We start from the raw sequence: 23,365 nt of genomic DNA on the forward strand, positions 1-23,365 counted from the left end.
AGACTCTTAGTGGTGATTAGCTGCTACAATACCAAAATATATCCTTCAACTCTTTCTCATCTTTAAATTTCATCCTTATTATATTTAACTCTTATTACATTTCCTATTTTTTAATATTTTTTTATTCTTTCTCATTTTTATTTTTATTTTTTCTCATCTATCTATAGTGTTTAACCTTTTTACATTTTCTCTTTTATTACTTTAAGTTTTTTTTATCAACTTTAATTCATTTGCTTTCCTTTTCCATTCATTTTTATTACATTTTTTTTTTCTCATACCTGTTTCTAATCACTAATTAATTAATTATTTATAAATTATAATAATAGTTAAACATTAATTTAAACGTATGTATATATATATAATCTTCTTTGTCTCTCTTTTTCACAAGTTTATATATAATCACATGACAAATGTAAATATATATATATGAATCACTTTATTTGTATAAATGAAATGAGGAAGGAAACATTAAAATCTCTTAAGAAATTTTGAGAATAAAAGAAATAAGTAAGGATAATAATGTATTAGCTCTCATTTAAATTAGAAGAATCATTTTTAAATACAAATGTTACATAATACACGTCCCTTAAAAACAAATTTTATCTGTCCTACTTTTATTTTAAAAAATTGTTTTTAATAAGGTTAAAATTCATAATCAAATAAAAATTACAAATTCTAATCCTAAATCAATAAATTATACACTTTTATGTTAATTATTAAATGAACTGTCTTGAAGTGTGGGCTTGTTGAAGTTAGCGAGGGAACTCTGAATACAATTCTTAATTATTTAAAGACATTAAGCAATACTTGATCAAAGTGCACAAATTAGACTGAAAAATAAAAGTATGAAATTCAATTTGAAATCAAGATAATTGCATTTTTATAGCACTAATTCTGCATAAATTGGTTGAAGTGTCCTAACTTATATGTGAACTTTCACAAAATAGACATCACTTCCTAATTATATGCATCCCATGCAGAGTGATTACACTTGATCAAAACTGGTTTGGGAACAATTATAATTATAAACAGGGGCGAAGTCAAGTTCAACTTTACCTGGGCTGTAGCCCGGTATCCCAAATTCTTTTTTATGTATTTGACAACAACGATTTAAAATATCGTCGTTAGTGATGATTTTCTGTCACTAAAATATAATAGGTATAGTAAACTTGTTTTATTTTGATTGTTTGTTTAATAATAACTCGGCTAAAATTTTTGAAAACAATTTAGTCCCGGTAGTTTTCAAATTCTGGCTCCGCCTCTGATTATAAACTATTTTTTTAATTTTTTTTCTTTAGTTAAATTTATTTTTTCTTTATAGATATAATTAACTTAGATATGGCACACTAAATTGGTCAACATATTTAAGGAAATTCCATACTACCAGGTAATTATCAACAAACATTATATTTAATTTAATTTTTATTTTTATTTTTGTTAAAATAACTTATATTATTAATTTGAAAATGAAACAAAAATGGTGATTAAATTATGAGTATGGAGTTGAAGACGGTAGGTACGAGTCTAGTTGAGAACCGAGAAATAATTTATGGAGGTATTTTTGGATATATTTGATATGAACAAGCTTAATTTAAAACTACTTTTAATTTTTAAATTTTATTTTCAATTTATAAATTTAGTTAATATGTATATTAATTTTATATTTTTTATATTGTTTATATTTTAAATATATATTTATATTTATATTTAATTAATGAAAAATAATAATTGTTTTTTATTTAAGATATCTAAAACACAAGTTTATTATTAATATATAAATTCAAGTGAGGATTCCCCAGAAAATTTGTTTCTAACATTTTGTAACCTCCCATAATATATTAGATATGTGATACTAATAAAAATATATAGTTAATTAATCTCAAACTAATAAGTAGTTAAAAATTTATTATTTCTTATAGGAAAATCAAATTATTTAAGAGCTTGACTAATAAAACGTATCTCAATTATTGTTGCATAAAAAAATTAAAGAAAAAGTTTATAAATTAACACAATCTCTAAAATTTATTTTATCATCTAAATTGTTTAGAATGGAATAAAGAAGACAATTTTACACTAAAAGTTCAATTTTAATTACACTAGTCAATCAACACTTTATTTGTAGGTTTTGCAATATATTATAAGAAAATCCTTAAAAGAAAACTAGTTATAAAATTTTAATGTTTTCTAAGCTTATTATCACGGTCCATTGGTATGGGGTGCATATGTCAAGCCCACAAAATGCATTTCTAGAATATTTTAAGTTTTGTGGTCATTTCTGAAACTCTCTAGAATTCTCTAGGAGTTCCTTAGTTTTGGTTGGTCATGGAACTCTCTAGATTTCTTTAGGAGTTCCCTTTTTGTGAGTGAGGTCATGGAATTATCTAGAATTCTCTAGGAGTTCTTCTTTTTGTAAGTAGGGTCATGGAACTTTCTAAAATTTTCTAGGAGCTCCTTTTTGTATGTAAGGTAGGAGAATTCTCTAAAATTCTCTAGGAGTTCTCAAGTATAGGTGTTAGTAGAATTCTCTAGAAGTCTCTAGAAATTCTTAGGTCTAGATTAGTAATAGAAGAGTCTAGAAATCTCTAGGACAAGGAAGATCTAGAATGATCTTCTCACTTGTATATAAATAAGTCTTGGCCATAAACCAAGACACTCAACACTTGTAATACCTCACTCTTGTAAGTAATAAATAAGATATTCTTCAAACTCTTTCTCTCTCAAGTATTCCATCTTCTTGCATCTTTTAGAAGGCTGACTAGCTAGGATTGTGGCAATCTAGTCTAGTGTCGCGCGGGACGAGAGAATATTCGGCGACCAAGTTTCTGACCGTGATAAGTGGTATCAGAGCGAAAGTGGTATCGCATCCACGTTTGTGCTTCCGCATTTGAAAAAAGAGATGGATTCAGTTTTCAAAGTCACAAAGGTTTCGACCGACAAACAAAAGGACAAGAGGTCCAAGAGGGACAAGTCCGTCGAGAGGAGTGTCGGCATGGAAACGCGGGTGACCAGACTTGAGGAAGGCATGTCCGAGCACCAGGAGGCTCTCGAAATATTTAGCGCGGTGGCCGATAGGGTGACGTTGTTGGATGAGGCTAGTGAAAAGTTGGAGAACGAGGTGATGAGGATCATTAATAATATGAACCGAAGCATTCGTGACGAAGTGCTGAGATCGGTTCGAGGGGAGGTTGATGATATCCGCCATGAAGTGCTTGAGACAATCCGGGGAGAAGTTCATGCGATGGTCGAGGCCCTCCGGAGGGAGATCTTGGGGAGGCTAGAATCGATGGAAAGGCAAACTATGAGAAATGGAGGGGAACATAGAGGTGTGACACCTCAACGGATGGATGTTACTAAGTCAACTACATTCAAAGGCTCGAGGAGTGCAAGAGAAGTGGAGGACTTCCTTTAGAACATGGAGAGATACTTTCGGGCATCAAGCATAGATGATCGTGTCAAGTTGGAGACATCACCTTTCTTCCTACAAGAGATGGCACTACTGTGGTGGAGGAGGCGGGAAGTAGACATTGAACGAGGGACCTTGAGGATGGAAACATGGGAAGACTTCAAGACCGAGTTCAAGCGTCAATTCTTCCCAAAGAACAATGAGTTCGAGGCTAGGAAAAGGTTGAATCAACTTGTGCACAACAGGAGCATCAAAGAGTATGTGAATGAGTTCCAGGAATTGATACTCGAGTTACCTTGTCTAACGGAACAAGAGGCTCTGTTCACGTTTGTGAATGGCCTTAAGACTTGGGCGTAGTTGGAGCTGTAAAGGGCCAAGGTGCGGGACGTTTATAAGGCAATCGCGGTTGCAGAAAGACTATTAGAGCTCAAAGTCTGTGTGGATATGCCGAAGATCCTCATGGATGAGGAGGAAAATCGTGGGGGAGACCGCCCACGTGACCAGGAGAAAGGTGTGGGAGACCGTCCACCTAGGAAGGGGCATGCACATAAAAACTATGTGGGGAAAACCGACGACTCGGGTAAGCCAAGAGTGTGTCATATTTGACGTGCCCATAATCACATAAAGTTTATGTGCCCGTTCAAGGGGGAAATTGCAGCAGTGAAAGGACATGAGTCTTCCGAGGAAGAGGAAGGGACTCGAGTGGGATCTTTGAGACTACTCAACGCTGCGAAGACTAGTATTGCGAAGCCGATCAAGGGAACAAAGAGTGTCTCTTTGTTCGTGGAAACTTGGATCGGGGGAAGACGCATTAAGGAACTAGTGGATACAGGGGCTACGCATAACTTCATGCGAGAAGGAGTAGCCAATGTGCTGGGTCTACGGATTAGTCCAACAAGAGGGACGATGAAGTCCTTTGATGTAGCCAAGCCGGTGGTCGGGGAGGCTAGGAAAGTGCACACCAGGATCGAGACTGGTATGGGACAGTCTCGTTTACCTTGGTCCCAATGGAAGATTATGACGTAGTATTGGAACTACAATGGTGCGATTAGGTACGCGCTTGTATATTGCCTTATTCTGATTCCTTAATCATTTTAGATCACGGAAAGTCTAGTGTGATTCAACAATGAGAGAATCAGAGGGAATATGCATGCTCTCGGCAATGCGATTCAGTCGATGTCGCAAATGTGGTAAAGAGACTTTTACCACTTTTGCTAGGGTGGATGATGGGGACGGTTCCAAGGGGAAAGGGCAAGTACCCAAGGAAGTCCAAAGGATGTGCAAGGTCTTCAAGCGGCTCAAGGCTAAAGGCGCGAAACCATCAGATCCACAAGGTTTGGCCATAGGCAGCGTGGTCCAAAGTCAATCCGCCTTCACTCGTGCCGAGTCCATGGGAAAGGAAGTAGGGCGTGCAATTCGAGAAGGGGACAGTAGAAGGGGGAAGTTGCCCCTACAACAGTTGAATTATCTGCGGTCTGTGCTTAAGGAGCTTGTGCGCAGATTCGAGGGACCGTTTTCAATCGAGAGACGTGTGGGAAATGTCTCATATCGGTTGGAGTTGGCTGTCATAAGTGCACCCAATGTCGTGATGTGCAAGAGGGAGGAAGAGCACTCAGGGAACGCTAGGAAGAAGATCACCACACATCGTTCTAAGGTCGTGCCGAGGTCGGCCACACTTAGGTGGGGGAGAATGTCACGGCCCATTGGTATGGGGTGCACATGTCAAGCCCACAAGGTGCATTTTCTAGAATATTCCAGGTTTTGTGGTCATTTCTGGAATTCTCTAGAATCCTCTAGGAGTTCCTGGGTTTTGGTTGGTCATGGAACTCTCTAGATTTCTCTAGAAGTTCCCTTTTGTGAGTGAGGTCATGGAACTCTCTAGAATTCTCTAGGAGTTCCTCTTTTTGTAAGTAGGGTCATTGAACTTTCTAGAATTCTCTAGGAGTTCCTTTTTGTATGTAAGGTAAGATAACTCTCTAGGAGTTCTCAAATATAGGTGTTAGTAGAATTCTCTAGAAGTCTCTAGGAATTCTTATGTCTAGATTAGTAATAGAAGAGTCTATAAATCTCTAGGACAAGGAAGATCTAGAATGATCTTCCCACTTGTATATAAACAAGTTTTGGCCATAAACCAAGACACTCAACAATGTTCAAAAACACTTAACACTTGTAATACCTCACTCTTGTAAGCAATAAACAAGATATTCTCTCAACTTTTCTCTCTCAAGTATTCCATCTTCTTGCATATTTTAGAAGGCTGATTAGCTAGGATTGTGACAATCTAGCCTAGTGCCGCGCGGGACGAGAGAATATTCGGCGACCGAGTTTCTGCTCGTGACATTGCGCTATAAAAATTACAATACATTTAATATTACAGAGAGTTGGAAAAAAAAAACTTCAATAAATATACCCCAAAAATTAGCATAATAATTACAATACATTTAATATTACAAAGAGTTGGAAAAAAAACTTCAATAAACATACCCCCAAAATTATTTTATTATCTAATGTTGTTTTACACACACAAATTGTAGATTTGGTTGCACTAGCCTATCAGTCATAAACTAAGTATTTTTTTTATAGCAATTTCAGTCATAAAAAAATTAAAAAACTTGTAAAACACAAAATCTCAAAAGACAGATTATATACTTAACTCTCTCCTTTTTTTTATTTATTTTTTATTATGATTTTCAAAGTTTTGATTGCCTCACATTTACCTACTTTAGAAGAATCTGCATATTTGTTTTTTCATATTAATACGTTGTAAAAGTAATTGCATATCATATTAAATTATATATATAATTCATTTTATTGTAAGTTTGTGTTGTAAATATATTGTAAATAAATGAAAAATTAAGTATATGCAAAAAACAAAACAAAAATGATTACAAAATTATTTACATTCTCTTCTACTACAACAAAAAACAAAAAGTCCTAAAATTACTTTCTAAATTTTCCTAAGAGATATATTGCAAATATTTTATAAATGAAATAAGGATTTACCAACAAAAGAAAAAATACCTTATAAAATTAATTGCATGAATTTCTACTATAAGTATTTTAATAGTGTCCCTAAATTTTGATGCATTTATAATGCAATTTCTAAAATATACTTCAACACTTTGTTTTTACAATAATTTAAGTAACCTTTTTTATTATAATTAAAAATAAATGCTGTGAAACTATTTATAAATTAACAAAATCTGCCACAATTTATTATGTTGCAAAATTGATGGTTTGCAAGTCATATTTAAAAAAAAAAAAAATTAAAATACATTAACTTCATTTGAAAAGCTTTGTTCGGATTCAGGTTTTTTTTAAAAACGGAGAAAACAAGTAATGATTGATGATGATTTTGAAGAGCAGATAATGATTATTTTTGATAAAAAAAACTTAAAAGTTATTGATATATATAGATAAAATAAAAACAATAATTTAAAATAAAGGGTATTTTAATATTTTGGTTAATGAAATGAGTGATGTGAATTGTTGAGAGGTGATTGATTTGAAAATTAATTTTGCTTGTTTTTTTTTAAAACCCAAAGAGAACACGCCCTTATATATATATATAGCTTTTATTTGTTTACGTTGATTTCAATATTTTAATTAAGAAGTAATCAATAAATTTCTTAATATGTCTCCTACTTAATTAAGTTTAATTTTCAAACATAATTCTCTTAAAATATCTGTTTTTTTAATATAAAATTTGTGGTAAGATGGTCTTTGCAAATGAGTTACTATGAAATATATTGAAAGTTTTTGTTTTTCTAAATAGAAACAAAAAAAATAATTATTTTTGTTATATTAATAATTAATTCCTTGATAAATTTTGAGTAAAAATTTAATTATTTAAATAAAATAATTTTATTTGAGAAAATTATCCAAAACAAACTAAGGCTTGGGTTTTACTCGATTTTATTATTTTTATTTTATTATTATTCATATATTTTAAATTTTATTACTAAAAAAACTACACATCCTCAGAATTATTAATATTAATTATATTTTCAAATATCCTGGATGAACAAGGACGGATTCAAACTTTCCACCTATCCAAAATATAATCAATTATATATAAGAAGAAGTTTTCAAGTAATTAAATAAAATAAAATATGACTACTTCTACAATTATTATTAAATTACAACTGGAGAACATATATAATAAAGTTGACAAATTATTTAAATTTTTAAAGGTCAACTCTTTGATCCACACTACCATTACCTTGCAATGACAGCAAAACTAAAGTTCAGTATAAGATTTAATTAAATATTTATATATATAAGTTAATTTATTAAACATAAAAATTCAAATTTTATAATTGGATTCAAATTTGGAAATATTAATTTCATAATATTTGAAAATAATGTATTTTAACATTAATTGGTCATATTCCTATATTGATGAATTGTATAGACACGGTTTGATAAATATCATTTAAAAATAAATAGTGTGTATGATTGGCTTGTTAAACAGGTTAAACTCCATCGTTTATTGTAGAAAATAATAAATAAATTATAATTATTTGTTTAATATGAGATGAGGAAATAGTGTATAAATATGACATAAAATAGTAATTACATAGTTGACTGGCATTAAATGATTATGACACATTTATAATTAATTTGTTCCCCCTTATATATATATATATATGTATACACCATATCATCATGACATCCATTATTAGCTAGTAATGTAATGTTCGTGTTATTAAAAGAATTAATTTTGATATAATTAATTATTAGTTGAAGGTTTAACATATAAATATCTTATAGTTAAAGGCTTTAATTGGATAAAGTATCATCCCTTCGTTGGATCCAAGATACAGAAAAAAATGTGTTTTTTCACAAAACTTGTAAGACCAATTCATCAATTAATAGACAATTAAGGATTGTTTATTCTTCTATAAAAACAAAATTGTTAGGTTATGGTTACACATCTTCTAGTATATCAGTCAATAAAAATTAAAATTCTATCCAAATTATATTAATAAGTTAATATTCAATCGATATTATGTCATGTTTAACTCATTAAAATAATTTACGTAATATCATGATTTTTAAAAATTAAAAGTTATATATTTGATTCTCACCTCAAACGTTTTAATCAAACGTTTTAAGTTAAAGTAAATATCATGATTTTTAAAAATTAAAAGTTATATATTTGATTCTCACCTCAAACGTTTTAAGTTAAAGTAAATAGTGATAGTCTTTTATTACTTTTGAAAAATATATTATATTGTTTTTAGCTTATTTATAAAATATTGTTGATGCATTTATAAAATATATTAATCTTATTTGTCTTAATTTATAAATAAATACTTTCATAAATTATTTTTATTTAGTCAGATTTCACTATAATAAGTATTTATAGACTCCCCTGCATTAAAGTAATAAAAATAATTATTGCATTCTTCTTAAAAAATAATTTATAAGTTTAATTGGATAGCAATCTAATGATAAGAGTCAACATAATATATAAAAATGTAAGGAGTTCGATTTTAACCGAAACGTTTTGAGTTAAGTCAAGTAATGACTATGAGATTTATGTTAATTCTTCTTATTTAAAAATAAAATAAAAAAATATTTACAGTGATATTAGATATTCAATTCTATATAATATAACAAAATGTTTTTTTTTTCTGGTATGCTCAACATTATTCTTTAATTAATTCAAACGCGGATTTGACTTGTCAACATTTTTACATGCTTCAATTATCGGTGACAAGTACACATTAATTATATTTTTCAAGTTCCAGTTATTTAAGAATTAATAATGTAATCAATATTTTGTTAGAATAAAAATATATTATTAAAATATTTAAAATTATATATATCATCCATCCCATAAAAATAATTTATAATTTATTATAGAATAACTCAAACAGAAAAAAAATCAAAATAAATAAATTGAACTTTAATCAATTATAATTCCTTTTATTTTATGACAGATTTATTTTCAAAAAAGATTTAACACTGCAAAAAGTATCTTATACAAGTACAACACTATTCCTTGTCCTAAATGTGAGAATCATTTCTAATAACTCATTTTTATTAAAAATATTTTGTTATGAGCTTAGTGTTCATATATATAAAAAACCACAATTTCTTCACATATATTAATAAATTATGGTAAGTAATTAGAATTCGTGATAGGTATACCAAGATATTTTAATGGGTCCTGATGTTTGCCTCAAATGTAAAGATATTTAATTAATAAATAAAATAAATAAATAAAGGTAGCGTTGTGTTTATATCTTCAATCAATGTTATCCATAAGTTGATGACATCAGTAGTACTACTAATAAAGACAAGCTAACATAAACGAAATGGGTATTATTATGTTATCAATACATTATTATTAATTAACGCAATTACATTCATTTGACTTTTTCTAATATTTAACTGTGTGTGTGTGACAGTGTGTGAGAGAGAGAGTAGGTGAGGCTAAGGCTAAGTTTAAAAAAAATAAATTAAATTAATAGTGCTGATTACATTATATATATTATATATAGAGTAGTTAATTAATCTGGATTAAAGCAATTATAGAACAGACAGACATTAATTAATTAATCAATTAATTACTGATCTTCTCCTTCAATGTAGCCAAAGAGCATGTGAATTAGTAAGCTCTTATTCTCTTTTATTCATGGACAAGCAAAGTTAATAATTAATTCCAATTTAAATTTTTCTTCTTTTAAATACATAGTTTTATTCCTTATTTTAATTTATTTTTACTCATCAAATTATCTTTTAATATACATATATACCTCATCATGATTGTTTTTATGTCATTTTTTTTTATTAATTTGTATTAAAAAAAATTCAATTAACTCAGTTGAATCTCTCCTACTTAAATAATCAAATATTTCAAATTTAATTTCTTTTAAAACGCCTTCAACTAAAATTATCTTTAGTAAAACAAATTAATAAATTAAGTATAGTATTAGACTATGTCATATATATTTAAACAATTATAACATACCTCCACCATACCATTTTTCCTTCTAATTATTAGTTACCTGTTAATGAGATAGTTAAATAATTAATCACTCTTATTTTTATAACAGTTATAAAATTACTAATAGTAAATTAGTAATTTGATCCTTTTTTATCATTTCAAATAATTGGATTTAACTCAAATAACTTGTCAAAACAAACATATGCCAAGATAATGTTTTTTTGTACTCTTTAGTAACTCAATTTTCAACTTTACTAATTACTAAATTTTTTATGCTTCTTCTAAATTTAATAATATTATTGCATTTTCATGATTTCTATTACAAATTATTATTTTTTAAAGATTCCAAACATTAAAAATTCAAGAAGAAAAAAAATCAAAAAAACTCAACAACTCAATATATATATATAGTCCACAAACAAGACAAAATTTTCAAAAAACAACAACAATCAACAATGAAAAAGGAGGCCCTTCCAACAAGAAAATTTGTAATATAATTTTTTACATTTTTAACCTAAATTTAGACTTTACTACTTATAATAGGAATTTCAACTAATACTACATCTTCTTACTTCTGAAACCGATTTTACAACCTTCTTTTAGCAACCTATATTGCATTATTTTGTAAGAATTCTAACCATTTAAAAAAAAAGATCATGAGAAGATAAAATTAATTTATTTTTAAAAAAATACATAAAATAAAACAAGTTCTTTAATTCATGTTTTTTTTATCAGCAAAGGGGACTGGACAAGAGGACATGATATACATTTATAACAAATAAAATGAATTGTTTTGGGTTAAGGTCTCTTTCACATTACATAGAATATAATAAGATTATTAATAAAAGTAATGAAGATTTGTTTTCACACAATTACAAATTGAATTGAATTTGCATTTGCCTGCACGTCCCTTAAAATAAACAAATCCCATATGCATATCTGTCAACATTAACCCCCCCATATTAAAACCATCCAACCAATCTCTTACTACCTAATTCATCATCATCTTCTTCTTCTTCTTCATCATCATCCCCTTTATCTCTCTCTTTCTTCTCAAATGGACGGCAAGATCGTTTCTAACAACTACCCTTTTGGAAACAACCGACATGAAAATGATCACTCGCCGGAAAACAGCGACGACTCCCCTGATCACTTCACCGCCGATACTAAGTTCTCTGCTTCCACTTCCTCCCCCAAAAGGAGGTCAGTGAGTGTTGATCCAATATATATATATATATATATACTTTTCAAAGATCCCAACTTTATTTATTAATTTGAGTTTTTTGATTCAGTAGGCGAGCAATACAAAAAAGGGTTGTGTCAGTTCCGATCAAGGACGGGGAAGGATCGAGATTTAAAGGGGAGAGCTCACCGCCGTCTGATTCTTGGGCATGGAGGAAGTACGGCCAGAAGCCGATCAAGGGTTCTCCTTATCCAAGGTAATTAATTTAATTGATTACATCTACATTATTATTATTATTATTATTATTATGATTCTGATAAACCATTTTGATTTATTTTGGAATTTGGAACAGAGGATATTACAGATGTAGTAGTTCCAAAGGTTGTCCGGCGAGGAAACAGGTGGAAAGGAGCCGTCTTGATCCAACAATGTTAGTCATCACTTATTCTTGTGAACATAATCATTCTGCCCCGACCACAAATAGAAACAGCCACCACAATTCATCAATTTCACCTGTCATCCCCGTCGCCGCCGTCGTCGCACCGCCTCCACCAGCCGCGGTTGCAGTTACAGCCGCCTCAACGGCTTCAAACAATTCGGAAAGCGAGATCTCAAACGTTTTTGTCAGTGAATTAGACACGGGTTTGGTTGAGTCAGAGGGTTTCCGTTGGTTCTCGGATTTGGAGGCGACATCGTCAGCTGGCATGTTGGAAAGTCCGATGATACTGTCGGCGGCGGACGGTGATATGGATATGGCGGCTATGATGTACTCAATGAGGGGAGGAGAAGACGATTCGCTATTTGCTGACCTGGGTGAGCTGCCGGAGTGTTCGGTCGTGTTCAGGAGAGGAACGATAGAGAAGGAAGAGGAGAGGCGGCGGATCAGTGTGGCTCCATGGTGTGGAACAAGCGGATGAGTGGAATGGGACCCACATAAGAAGATGAGCTGGTTATTTTGTTATTTTTCAACAATGGAGTGCGTATCGTGCGCCTTAAGATACCTAATTCGTTTTTTTATTATTATATTATTATTATTATAATTATCTTCTTTTGTCTTAACACTCATGTTTTTTTTTTTTTTTTTTTAATTTGGATACCGGGGGCTTAGATTTCAGTGTAGTTTGGCCAATAAGAAAAGAACATGTTCCTATTCGGGCTTTTGTCTGGATATGGGTGTAATTAGCATCATGGCCGCCCGTTTCCAACGGCTACGTGATAAAATTGAATTTCTGACATTACAATGTTGTTATTGTTGGTGTTTTTTATTTTCTTCTTTTTGTATATACATAAGAACCTGCGACATCAAGGTGGGCTTCCAATTCAACTTTCTTGTGATTTTATATGTAATTATATTTATATGCATTCAACATATTCAAGCTTTCCATATTTTCAATGGAGTAAAAATTTGCAAACAAAAGGTGTATTAGAGTTTGTGCATGTTTTGTAACTTTGTTTGTTTATACTATATAATTATAAGAAGTTGAATTATTTAGTGAAAATTATGACTATATAAGTTAGGTTAATCTCCTATGAAAAATTAATCATGATCAAAATTATATATATATAATATAAATAAAAAGCATGTAGCATGTTGGTTATTCTCCAAGACTTGGTACACTCAAACTTATAAGAAATAAAAAAGAAATATAAAGTCAAAAAAGGATCCTTATAGAAATTGAAGAAAAAAAATATAAAAATAGTAATCAAATGGAGCAGTTGTAAGATGACAAAAGGCTCCAAATCTCTAGTCTCTACACATAAAGCGTGACAATTTGTGCTTTTTCTATAACAATTGGTCCACATGTTACAAAAATTAATAGTGAAAGTGAACCATGTTGATAATTTGGTATATATTAGAGTTATTTGAGTGCCACCCACGAACCAACTAAAATTAGTCAGTATAAAATATGTTGAGAATTGATTCAATAATTATATATGCATCCGAAATTTAAATAAAAATATTATTATTTATTTATTAATTAATTAATAAACTGGTTAGTTCACATATGCTAATGCGACAGACTACAAAACCTTGAAGTCAAATGAACGGAAAAATATACTTTTTGTGTAAATAATTAATATGCTTAGATTATTTATTAGGTTTTAAATTAGATTTATTAATTATTGTAAAGTGATAGTATGAGTTGCCTCAAGGGTTTAAATCTTATCTCCCATAAAAGATATTGATATTATTAATTTTTTTTATTTATTTAGGAAATTATTATTCTTCATTCAAATATTCTAATGAATTTTTATTATTACATGCTGTGAAAATTTTAATATTTCGGTTAACCAAAAAAAATTGTTAAGTTGTATTTGAGATAACTATGGATCTAGAAGAGAGAAACGATATATATACATCTGGTCATTTTCGGCACTGACGAATGCATATGTACAATCTCTCATTGACTAATGCATTTGAGTCATCTCTTACATTAACGAATGAATCTGGGTCATCCGACATTGACTAATGTATATGGGTCATCTGACATTGACGAATGCATTTGAGCTATTCGAAATTAACGAATGCATTTGAGTCATTCGAAATTAACGAATGCATTTGACTCATCTCTAGCATTAACTAATGCATCTAGGCCATATTTGTCATTAAGTAATGCATTTGGGCATTGACTAATGCATTTGGGTCATCTGACATTAACTAATATAACTGAGCCATCTTTAACATTGAGTAATGCATTTAGGTCATCTTGTATTTGTTAGAGTATAATATATTATATTTGTAAGATATTATCATAACATTATAAATTGTGATAATATCAATATTATATTATTTAGTTTCCTTATATGTCAATTATAATGTCGATATAATAGACATAATCTATGTAACCATGAATAACAATTCAATACAATTTTTCTCTCTTTAGTTTAACATGGTATCAGAGTCTTGATATTGTTTTTGAGTCAATCAAGTGATAGTCTTCCGCTGCCTCCATCAATGGTTACCTTATCCATTGATGGAGGACTTTAATAATTTATTATTAATATGTGTTATATGTCGGTGTTCTTAAGTAACTTATCTGGGGTCTTGGATTTTGTTTGAGTGAATTAATTGTCGTCTAGTTGGATTGAGGATTAGTTTGATTGGTCTTTGTTTGATTGGTTTTGGTTGTTTTATTGAGTAAAAAGAGTTGAATTTGGTTTGAGTTTTCCCTAAGTTTGTAATGTTTGGTTTGAGTTTGGTTTGGATTAGTTTAGTTTGGTTTGGTTTGGTTTGGTTTGGTTTGGTTTGGTTGTTATGGGTTATTGATTTCAGTTTATTTTTTTGGTTTTTGTTTGGTTATTAATTTTGGTTGGTCTGAATCGAAGAAGAGCTATTTTTTTGGTGGATGGTCAATGGATTGGGCAGAAGAGAAGAGAATGAAGAGAACAAGATTAAGAATGCTACGTAACTTCTTATTGTTCGTGCTTTTTGTCAAACTCTCAATGCTTATTGTTGTTGCATTGTGAGTTTGAGTGGGGATGTTAGAGTATAATATATTGTATTTATAAGATATTATCACAACATTATAAATTGTGATAATATCAATATTATATTATTTAGTTTCCTTATATGTCAATTATAATGTCTATATAATAAACATAATCTATGTAACCATGGATAATAATTCAATACAATCTTTCTCTCTTTAGTTTAACATGGTATAATAGCCTTGTTATTGTTCTTGAGTCAATCAAGTGATAGTCTTCCGCTGCCTCCATCAATGGTTACCTTAGCCATTGATGGAGAGCTTTAATCATTTATTATTAATATTTGTTATATTTCAGTGTTCTTAAGTAACTTATATGGGGTCTTGGATTTTATTTGAGTGAATTAATTGTCATCTAGTTGGATTGAGAACCTTAGTAGTTTGATTGGTCTTTGTTTGATTGGTTTTGGTTGTTTTGTTGAGTAAAGGGAGTTGGATTTGGTTTGGGTTTTCCCTAAGTTTGTAATGTTTGGTTTGGTTTGGTTTGGTTGTTGTGGGTTGTTGATTTCAGTTTGTTTTTTTGGTTTTGGTTTGGTTGTTAATTTTGGTTGGTCTGAATCGAAGAAGAGCTATATTTTTGGTGGATGGTCAATGGATTGGGCAGAAGAGAAGAGAATGAAGAGAACAAGATTAAGAATGCTACGTAACTTCTTATTGTTCATGCTTTCGTTTGCTGATTGTCAAACTCTCAATGCTTATTGTTGTTGCATTGTGAGTTTGAGTGGGAATGTTAGAGTATAATATATTATATTTGTAAGATATTATAACAACATTATAAATTGTGATAATATCAATATTATATTATTTATTTTCCTTATATGTCAATTATAATGTCTATATAATAGACATAATCTATGTAACCATGAATAACAATTCAATATAATCTTTCTCTCTTTAGTTTAACAACATTGACTAATGCATTTAGATTACTTGGTGTTGACTAATACATCTATGCCACCTCTAGCATTGAGTAATACATTTGAGCCATATCTGACATTGAGTAATGCATATGTGCATTGACTAATACATGTATGTCATCTAGCATTGACTAATGCAACTAGGTCATCTCTTGGATTGAGTAATGCATCTGGGCTATCTTGCATTTTCTAATGCATCTGAGCCATCTATCATTAACTAATGTATCTAGGGCATCTCTGACATTGACTAATGCCTTTATGCTACTTTTGGCATTGACAAGTGCATATGGGTCACCTTAAACATTAACGAATGAATCTAGATCATCTGACATAGACTAATGCATCTAAGTCATCCAACATTGACAAATACATCTGGGTCATTAAACATCGACGAGTGTATCTCGGTCATTCAGCATCAACGAGTGCGTATGAGTCATCTAACATCGACGAGTGCATCTGGGCCATCCGGCATCGACGAGTGCATCTGGGCCATCTGACATCAATGAGTGCATTTGAGCCATACGACATCGACAAGTGCATATGGGTCATCCGACATCGACGAGTGCATCTGAATCATCCGACATCAACGAGCGTATTTGTGCCATCCAATATCGATGAGTCCATATGGGCCATCTAGTATTTATGAATGCATTTGTTAAGTTGTCTTAGGGCAACTTTAAATTAGAGAGAGAGGAAATATAATATATGGGCACTTATTCATGCATTTAGGGCATTTGGGAGAATTCAAGTCAAAGTGAAGATTTATTGAGTTGTCTTGAATTGGTGGTGTAAAAAAAAGAATATTGAACAAAAAGAAATTATATATTTTTGGTGTATAATCTTGATTTAAGGAAATAAGATTAACACAAAAGAAAATTTAATATTCTGTTTGGTAATATAACTAGGAAAATATTATGACAATATTTTGAAAACTCTTTGGCAAGATATTAATGTTGACTTAGTTGAAGCTTATTTAAAGGTGTAGTCGGGTACTTTAAAAGCCCAAAGTTTTTGTCTTGAGAGAATCGTTTACAGCCCTAGTTATGTATTTGATAGGGTTTTGGAGGACTGAATATTATATAAACTCGGGTCATAACCCTAGTCTGTCATTATGTAATCTATATTCTGATATCTTTAATAATATTTTCTTTTTGGTGAATATAACAAAGTTTTATTTAAGTGAACCACGTTAAATCCGTGTATTTTTATGGTTTACATGATCTCGTATTTCCAATACAACATTACATATTTTAATAATAGTAAATTAATTCAATCCAAATGAAAAAAAGCACATTACTTTTTTTTATATCTAATCCTTTTAAAATATATAATATATTGATAATTTAGTAGGGTTTAAAGTAAACATTCTATATTTTAATCATAATCATATAATGTAGTAAGTAGGAATGTAAGATGAATAATATTATGTGATTGATCCAAATGATTTAAATTTTATCTGTTCAAGATTGCATTATTTTTAGTGTTGAATATAAATAGAGAATAAGGATTCCTCACTATAATTAAGCAAAAACTAGTAATTTAATTTTTCATATAATAGATCATTGTTGAACTTAATAATTTATACAGAAAATTGTTGAATTTAACCATTTATTATGAAATATTGTTTTGAGATGAATAGTAAAATATGTAATATCTCATTAAATTTTGAAATAATTAATAATTTAAAATTTCAGTACAAAAGTTGGAATGTAGTATTAAATTTACAATTTTAGTATATAATTATTTATTAACTTATATTTATGTATAGATATATTAACTGTTAGTATCCATTAGATGCCATATTTATTGAGATAATAATTTATTTAAAGATAATATATACTAAGTTTCAAATATATATATATATATATATATATATATATATATATATATATATATATATATATATATATATATATATATATATATATATATATATAACTTTATTTGAAATTATTCATTGTACATTTATTTTTATCAAAAATTACTTTTTATGTATATATTAGTGTAATCACTAAATTTTAAAATAATTAAAATCAAGCCAAAATATGATTAAAAGACTAATCTATATATATAATGATTCTTAATTTTTAAAGTGTCCGGATTGCCGGGTTGAGAGCTGTGGTTAATTTGGATATATATGTGAGAGTAAATGGATACTCGGGTCAAATTGTGGGTTGACCCGCTCATAAACTTAAAACGGTTAAAAATAAAATTAAAAATATTATAGGTATGGTTTGAACTTGCAACCTAACAAAACAAGTAAAACTCTTTAACCAACTAGGCTAATAACAATTTATATTTGAAATTCAACACCAAATTTGCTGAACGTGGGACATTTTAACAATATAAGTTCAACTTTTTAACTAACTAATCTATATATATATAATGATGCTTAATTTTTAAAGTGTCCGGATTGCCGGGTCGAGAGCTGTGGTTAATTTGGATATATATGTGAGAGTAAATGGATATTTTGGTCGGATTGTGGGTTGACCCGCTCATAAACTTAAAACGGTTAAAAATAAAATTAAAAATGCTATCACATTTTTTTCACGATTTTTTATATTATTACTCGTGCAAATGCACAAGATTCATGTTAGTTGGATTAATGATTGTGATAATTAAATCATAATTAATTAATAATAATGGTAAAAAATGGAATAAATGATTATACTCATTTTATCTCAAATGAATTAAAATAAACAATTTATGATAAATGTTGTGTCCATTTTATCCAAATAAATTATTTATTAAAACCCAAAAATGTAAAAATATAAAAATAAATTGGAAATATAAATGTCGTATCTATTAAAAACATTTGGTATATTTTATAGATAAAAAAATAAAGCCAAAGGGATAAAAGAAAAACCAATTTTCAAACAAACTCATTGGTTGAAAATGGATCATGATCCCGTGTGACCAAAATCCGGACGGATCGCTACAACAGAAGCTACAGCTTTCGGATGAACGTTGAATCATCATCTAACGCCCAAGAGCCATCCGCATAGCCCATTGCAACAAACTCGAGACGCTTTTGCAAAGTAGGGGATCAATAGACACCTATAACGACGTCAGTCTAGACGCGCGCGGGTCGCTCATCGCTAACGGAACGCCCAACGTTTGTGTTTAGGCCCAAAATGTCGCCGTTTTGCCCCTTCCTCGATGCTCAAACGTAAAAGCTTGAAACGTCGTTGTTTCACCATACGTCTCCGTCTTCCACGCAATGACGAACAGATAAGAACGATAACCATCTTTAATTTTTAAAAGATGGAACTTTGTCGTTTCTCAACCTTTTGACTTCGTTCAAAAGGTGAAATGATTATCATACTCCGATGATCATCTCCCTTACGCCTAGGAGCATCATAATGGCCTACACCAACAACTTGCCGAAAACAGCCAAAAAGTCATCAATGACTATTTGACCAAATTTGATCCACTTAGTCGATGAACCGACCTTGGGAGGCTATAAATAACATCGCTTTAACAAATCGAAGGCAAAAGATCCACTCTCAAGACCTCAATCAAGCTTTGAAAAAAAATCAACCATTAAAGCTTCAAGCTTTTTCTAAAATTTCGGAATTTTTGTGCAAGACCTTAAGGCTCTAGTTTGTGCATTTAGAAAGTTTTCCTAAGAGTTAATGAGTGTTCTCCAACTCCAATTAATCTTCCAATCACCCTCTCAATCAAATTACCTGTTTTGATTGAAATTTTATATTTTAGTTTGGTTAGTTTCATATACTGCATGGTCGTTCAATTTCTTGATTGGCAAACGATCCTAGGATCATTAGTAACATTTCTGCTGGAGCCAAACTCGATCAATAAACCTAAATCGATAACCCCTAAATTTGAATTTGAAAAAAATCAAAATCGGGTTTATTGTGCTTAAGTTATTGATCAAGAATATCAACCTATAAAGATTCCCCAAATGTTTCTAATGATGTTGGGAACCTATTTGGACCAGTTTTAATCCATCTCGATCATTTTGATAAAAAACCAACTTTAAAAAAATATATATATTAACAAGCTTCTTACGCTTCATTAAAGCTCCAAAACCAAAAACATGTTTTTGTACCAAAACAGTTTGGTTTAAATGGAACCTCTTCCCATTTTAATGACACATCAAGATGATGTTTAAAATGATTATAGAAACTTTATGAAATTTCCCATGCCCTTGGATTAAGGGATCCGAGCCTCAAATGAAATCACCAAACATGTACTTTGGTGTTCTTGAGGACCGAGAAACCTAGCCCAGGTTTAGCCTCAATAAAGGAGATCTGACCGAGGACTTCAACACTCGACCGAAAATCACTAAACCTCGACCGAGGGGGTCCGACCGAGAACTCTAGCACCTCAACCAAAAAATTTCAAACATTGACTGAGAATGTCCGACCAAGGATTTCAGCACCCCAATCGAGGATTCCTGTGCCCGATCGAGGATTCACGCATCCGACCGAGGACTTCAACACCCCGATTGGGGATTCCATGCCCGACCGAGAATCCCTATACCCCGACCGAGGGGTTTCCAACCTAGGACCGTGGGTTTTAGCCCGGGATCAATTAGAATTCGCACCCACTTTTTAATTTTCAAAATTATTTTTATAAAAAAAATTGAAAAAAATTAGAAAATGATTTCAATATATTTTTGAAATATTTTCACAAAAATTAGTTTGATAAATGCTTGTTTAGGATTTATTGTTAAATTAATGCCTTTAAAACTTATATTCTTTAGGTACATTCCTCTTCAATCATTGTTATCAACTACAAGTACCAGCATTTAAATATTTTTGTTACAATTTTAAATACACAAAAAATTGTGTATGTCTAGAATCAAAAAAATAATTGGTTAAATAAAACGTTATACAACCAATTTACGAAAGTCAATATTTTATAAAGTACAGACCGTTTTTGAACGAATACGAAGGATATAACGCGAAAGCCCTTTTCCGAGTATCACAAACTACAAACAAAAAATATATTATAGTTAAAAATATGTTTGTATACGTATACTTTTTATTGATTTTAAATTAAAAGTCAATTAGCAACTCTTTATCAAGTGAATATTCTTGTAAATTAATTATTTTTAATTATTTTAAATACAGATTTCTAAAAATTAAATTTTAATTTGATTATTTTTAATTTAAAAGATTATTTGAAATTTAATCATAAAATAATTATTTTCATGATTAATTTCAAAAGGTTAGAATATTCTCATAAATCTTTTAAAATAATGTTTTATTTAAAAAGAATCCTGAAATGCAAGCTAATGTTGAAATTTTTTGAGCCTCAAACTTTTTCGGGACAAGAATTTTCCGGGGATTGCAATTATCGTTTAAAATAATTAGGCTATTTCAAACCCTTCAAAATTAAGAAAAAAACTATATATAGGTGTGAATATTTTGTATTCTATAGTCGAAATTGAATCGTCTCGATAACAAATTTAAAACTATTATCGCCTAAAGTTTCAATTAAGTTGTGTTTCTTATATTTAGATTAAAGCTTATTTTAACTAATAAATTAATTTTATTTTCAAATTAAATTATATTCATTATCACTCTTAATTCATTCTCACTAAGATGTTAGCCACCCTTTTATGTAAGTAATGTCTAGCTAATCGATTCAAACCTATTACAGATTTTATATTATAATATCAAATTTTATATTTCGTAATATCTATCATATTATTTACATTTTAATTATAAGATTATCATATATTTTCTTCTCCTTCAACGTCAATATTTTTTTATTGTTTAGAGATGATTTTGTATGCATAATACATATAAACAAGATCTAAATATAGAAGAGACAAATGAGTAAGAACTTCATCGTTGTCTTAGTCTGCAACATCTTTGTTTGAAATGCAATAGAACAAATGTGTAGTGTTTAATAATTAAGTTGAAGAAATAATCCTAAAACAAAGGTAAAAGTTTGGTCCGCAATATAATTTAAAAAATAAAAAATGAATATACCACGTTTAAAAGGAATTTGTGCATATTTTTAATAAAAATTAACGATTATATAACATTTTAAATCATTTTAGATATTTATATACGAAGCAAATTCATATAAAAATAAATGTATAAAGAGTAGTTCCAAATAAAAATAAATATATAAGGAACCATTTCAAACAATAATATTTTTAAAAAATATTATAAACTTAATTAAATTTGTATGGAGCATTATACATATACTGTATATTTATATTCACATAAATAATAAAAATAATTAATTAAATTATTTTTAATAAACTATCTGGTTAGAGGGTTTGAGAGAAATCGTCGAATTTTCAATGATTGTAGTCGTTTGATGTGTATCATTCATTATACTATTATTATAATATTTTCTTAGATTCGTTTAGAAAAGTCAGTAGAGTTTATCGGAGAGTTAATCGTTCTTCTTGAAGATTTACGAGTTGGTAACTTTTTAAGTATTATTTTTTATTTGCTATTTTCATGTAATTATTTGTCGTTATTTACTTAAACGATTTTTTCATTTTTAATATATATATATATATAGACTTTTTTCAAAATAATATAAAATAAATAATAAGTAATTAAATTCTTTTAGTGTGTTCTTCAAGTAAATGCTTACAAATCTATAAAAACTTATATCAATATAAATACATTTATTTGGATAATTAATTAAATTATTTGTATTTTGTTTCTTATAAAATTAAAATTATGAATAAAAAATTATTTAACTTAAATAATTCATTTTTTTATAGATCTATAATTTATCTTAAAAATCAAATGATCTCTAAAAAAACCTCAGTGAAGATTAAAATAATAAGAATGTAGAAAACCTCATAAATAACCATGAAGCATTATAATTATAATATATATATATATATATATATAACTGAATATTAGTATGCCTACGAATGTTTAAAAACAATATAGAAAGTTAGATCATCATAATCACTTTATTTACATTTTACTTATAAGAATTAAAAAATGAACTCGTGATTTTTTTTTCTTTTAATAATCACTTTGCTTCTTGGATTAAACTTTTTTTTAAATAATTAATTAAAAGATTAGATTGTTTGTAATTTGTTTCTTATAAAATTTAAAATATGAATACACAAATATTTGAGGCATTTAAGTTAAATATTTGTTTTTTATCAAGTAATAATTATCAAAAAAAAAAATTATCTATAAAAAAAACTTGGTTAGGTTTTAATTTTTTAAATAATTTCAACTTAATTAAATATTATTTTACTCACCTCTCATTAATCACATATTACTCAATTTATTAATCAAAATATTTACATTTTTAAGTTATTCTATTATAATATATTAATACATTTAAATATTTTTAGTTACAAAAAATTTCACCTTCTCAACAAAACTATCAATCTAACCTATTTTAAAATTTGATACTGAACCAACCGCCCTAGGTTAAACAATTTTAGTATACATGTAT

The 23,365-nt window shown here is 29.2% G+C and overlaps 1 protein-coding gene across 2 annotated transcripts; it reads left to right on the forward strand.

Moving 5' to 3' along the window:
* The first annotated feature begins 11,279 nt into the window (after positions 1–11,279).
* Positions 11,280–12,798, forward strand: LOC124914746 (probable WRKY transcription factor 65). 2 transcript variants are annotated; one of them, XM_047455352.1, is made up of 3 exons: positions 11,280–11,564; positions 11,657–11,800; positions 11,897–12,798. In XM_047455352.1, the coding sequence occupies exons 1-3, from the start codon at positions 11,419–11,421 to the stop codon at positions 12,459–12,461; spliced, it is 855 nt and encodes a 284-aa protein (XP_047311308.1). In that variant the 5' UTR covers positions 11,280–11,418; the 3' UTR covers positions 12,462–12,798. The 2 variants fall into 2 exon arrangements, with proteins under 2 accessions (XP_047311308.1, XP_047311307.1); XM_047455351.1 differs by having other exon boundaries at positions 11,283–11,564; positions 11,654–11,800.
* The last annotated feature ends 10,567 nt before the right edge of the window (positions 12,799–23,365 follow it).

Source organism: Impatiens glandulifera, chromosome 9 (assembly GCF_907164915.1).
Source record: "Impatiens glandulifera chromosome 9, dImpGla2.1, whole genome shotgun sequence".
Taxonomy (NCBI): domain Eukaryota; kingdom Viridiplantae; phylum Streptophyta; class Magnoliopsida; order Ericales; family Balsaminaceae; genus Impatiens; species Impatiens glandulifera.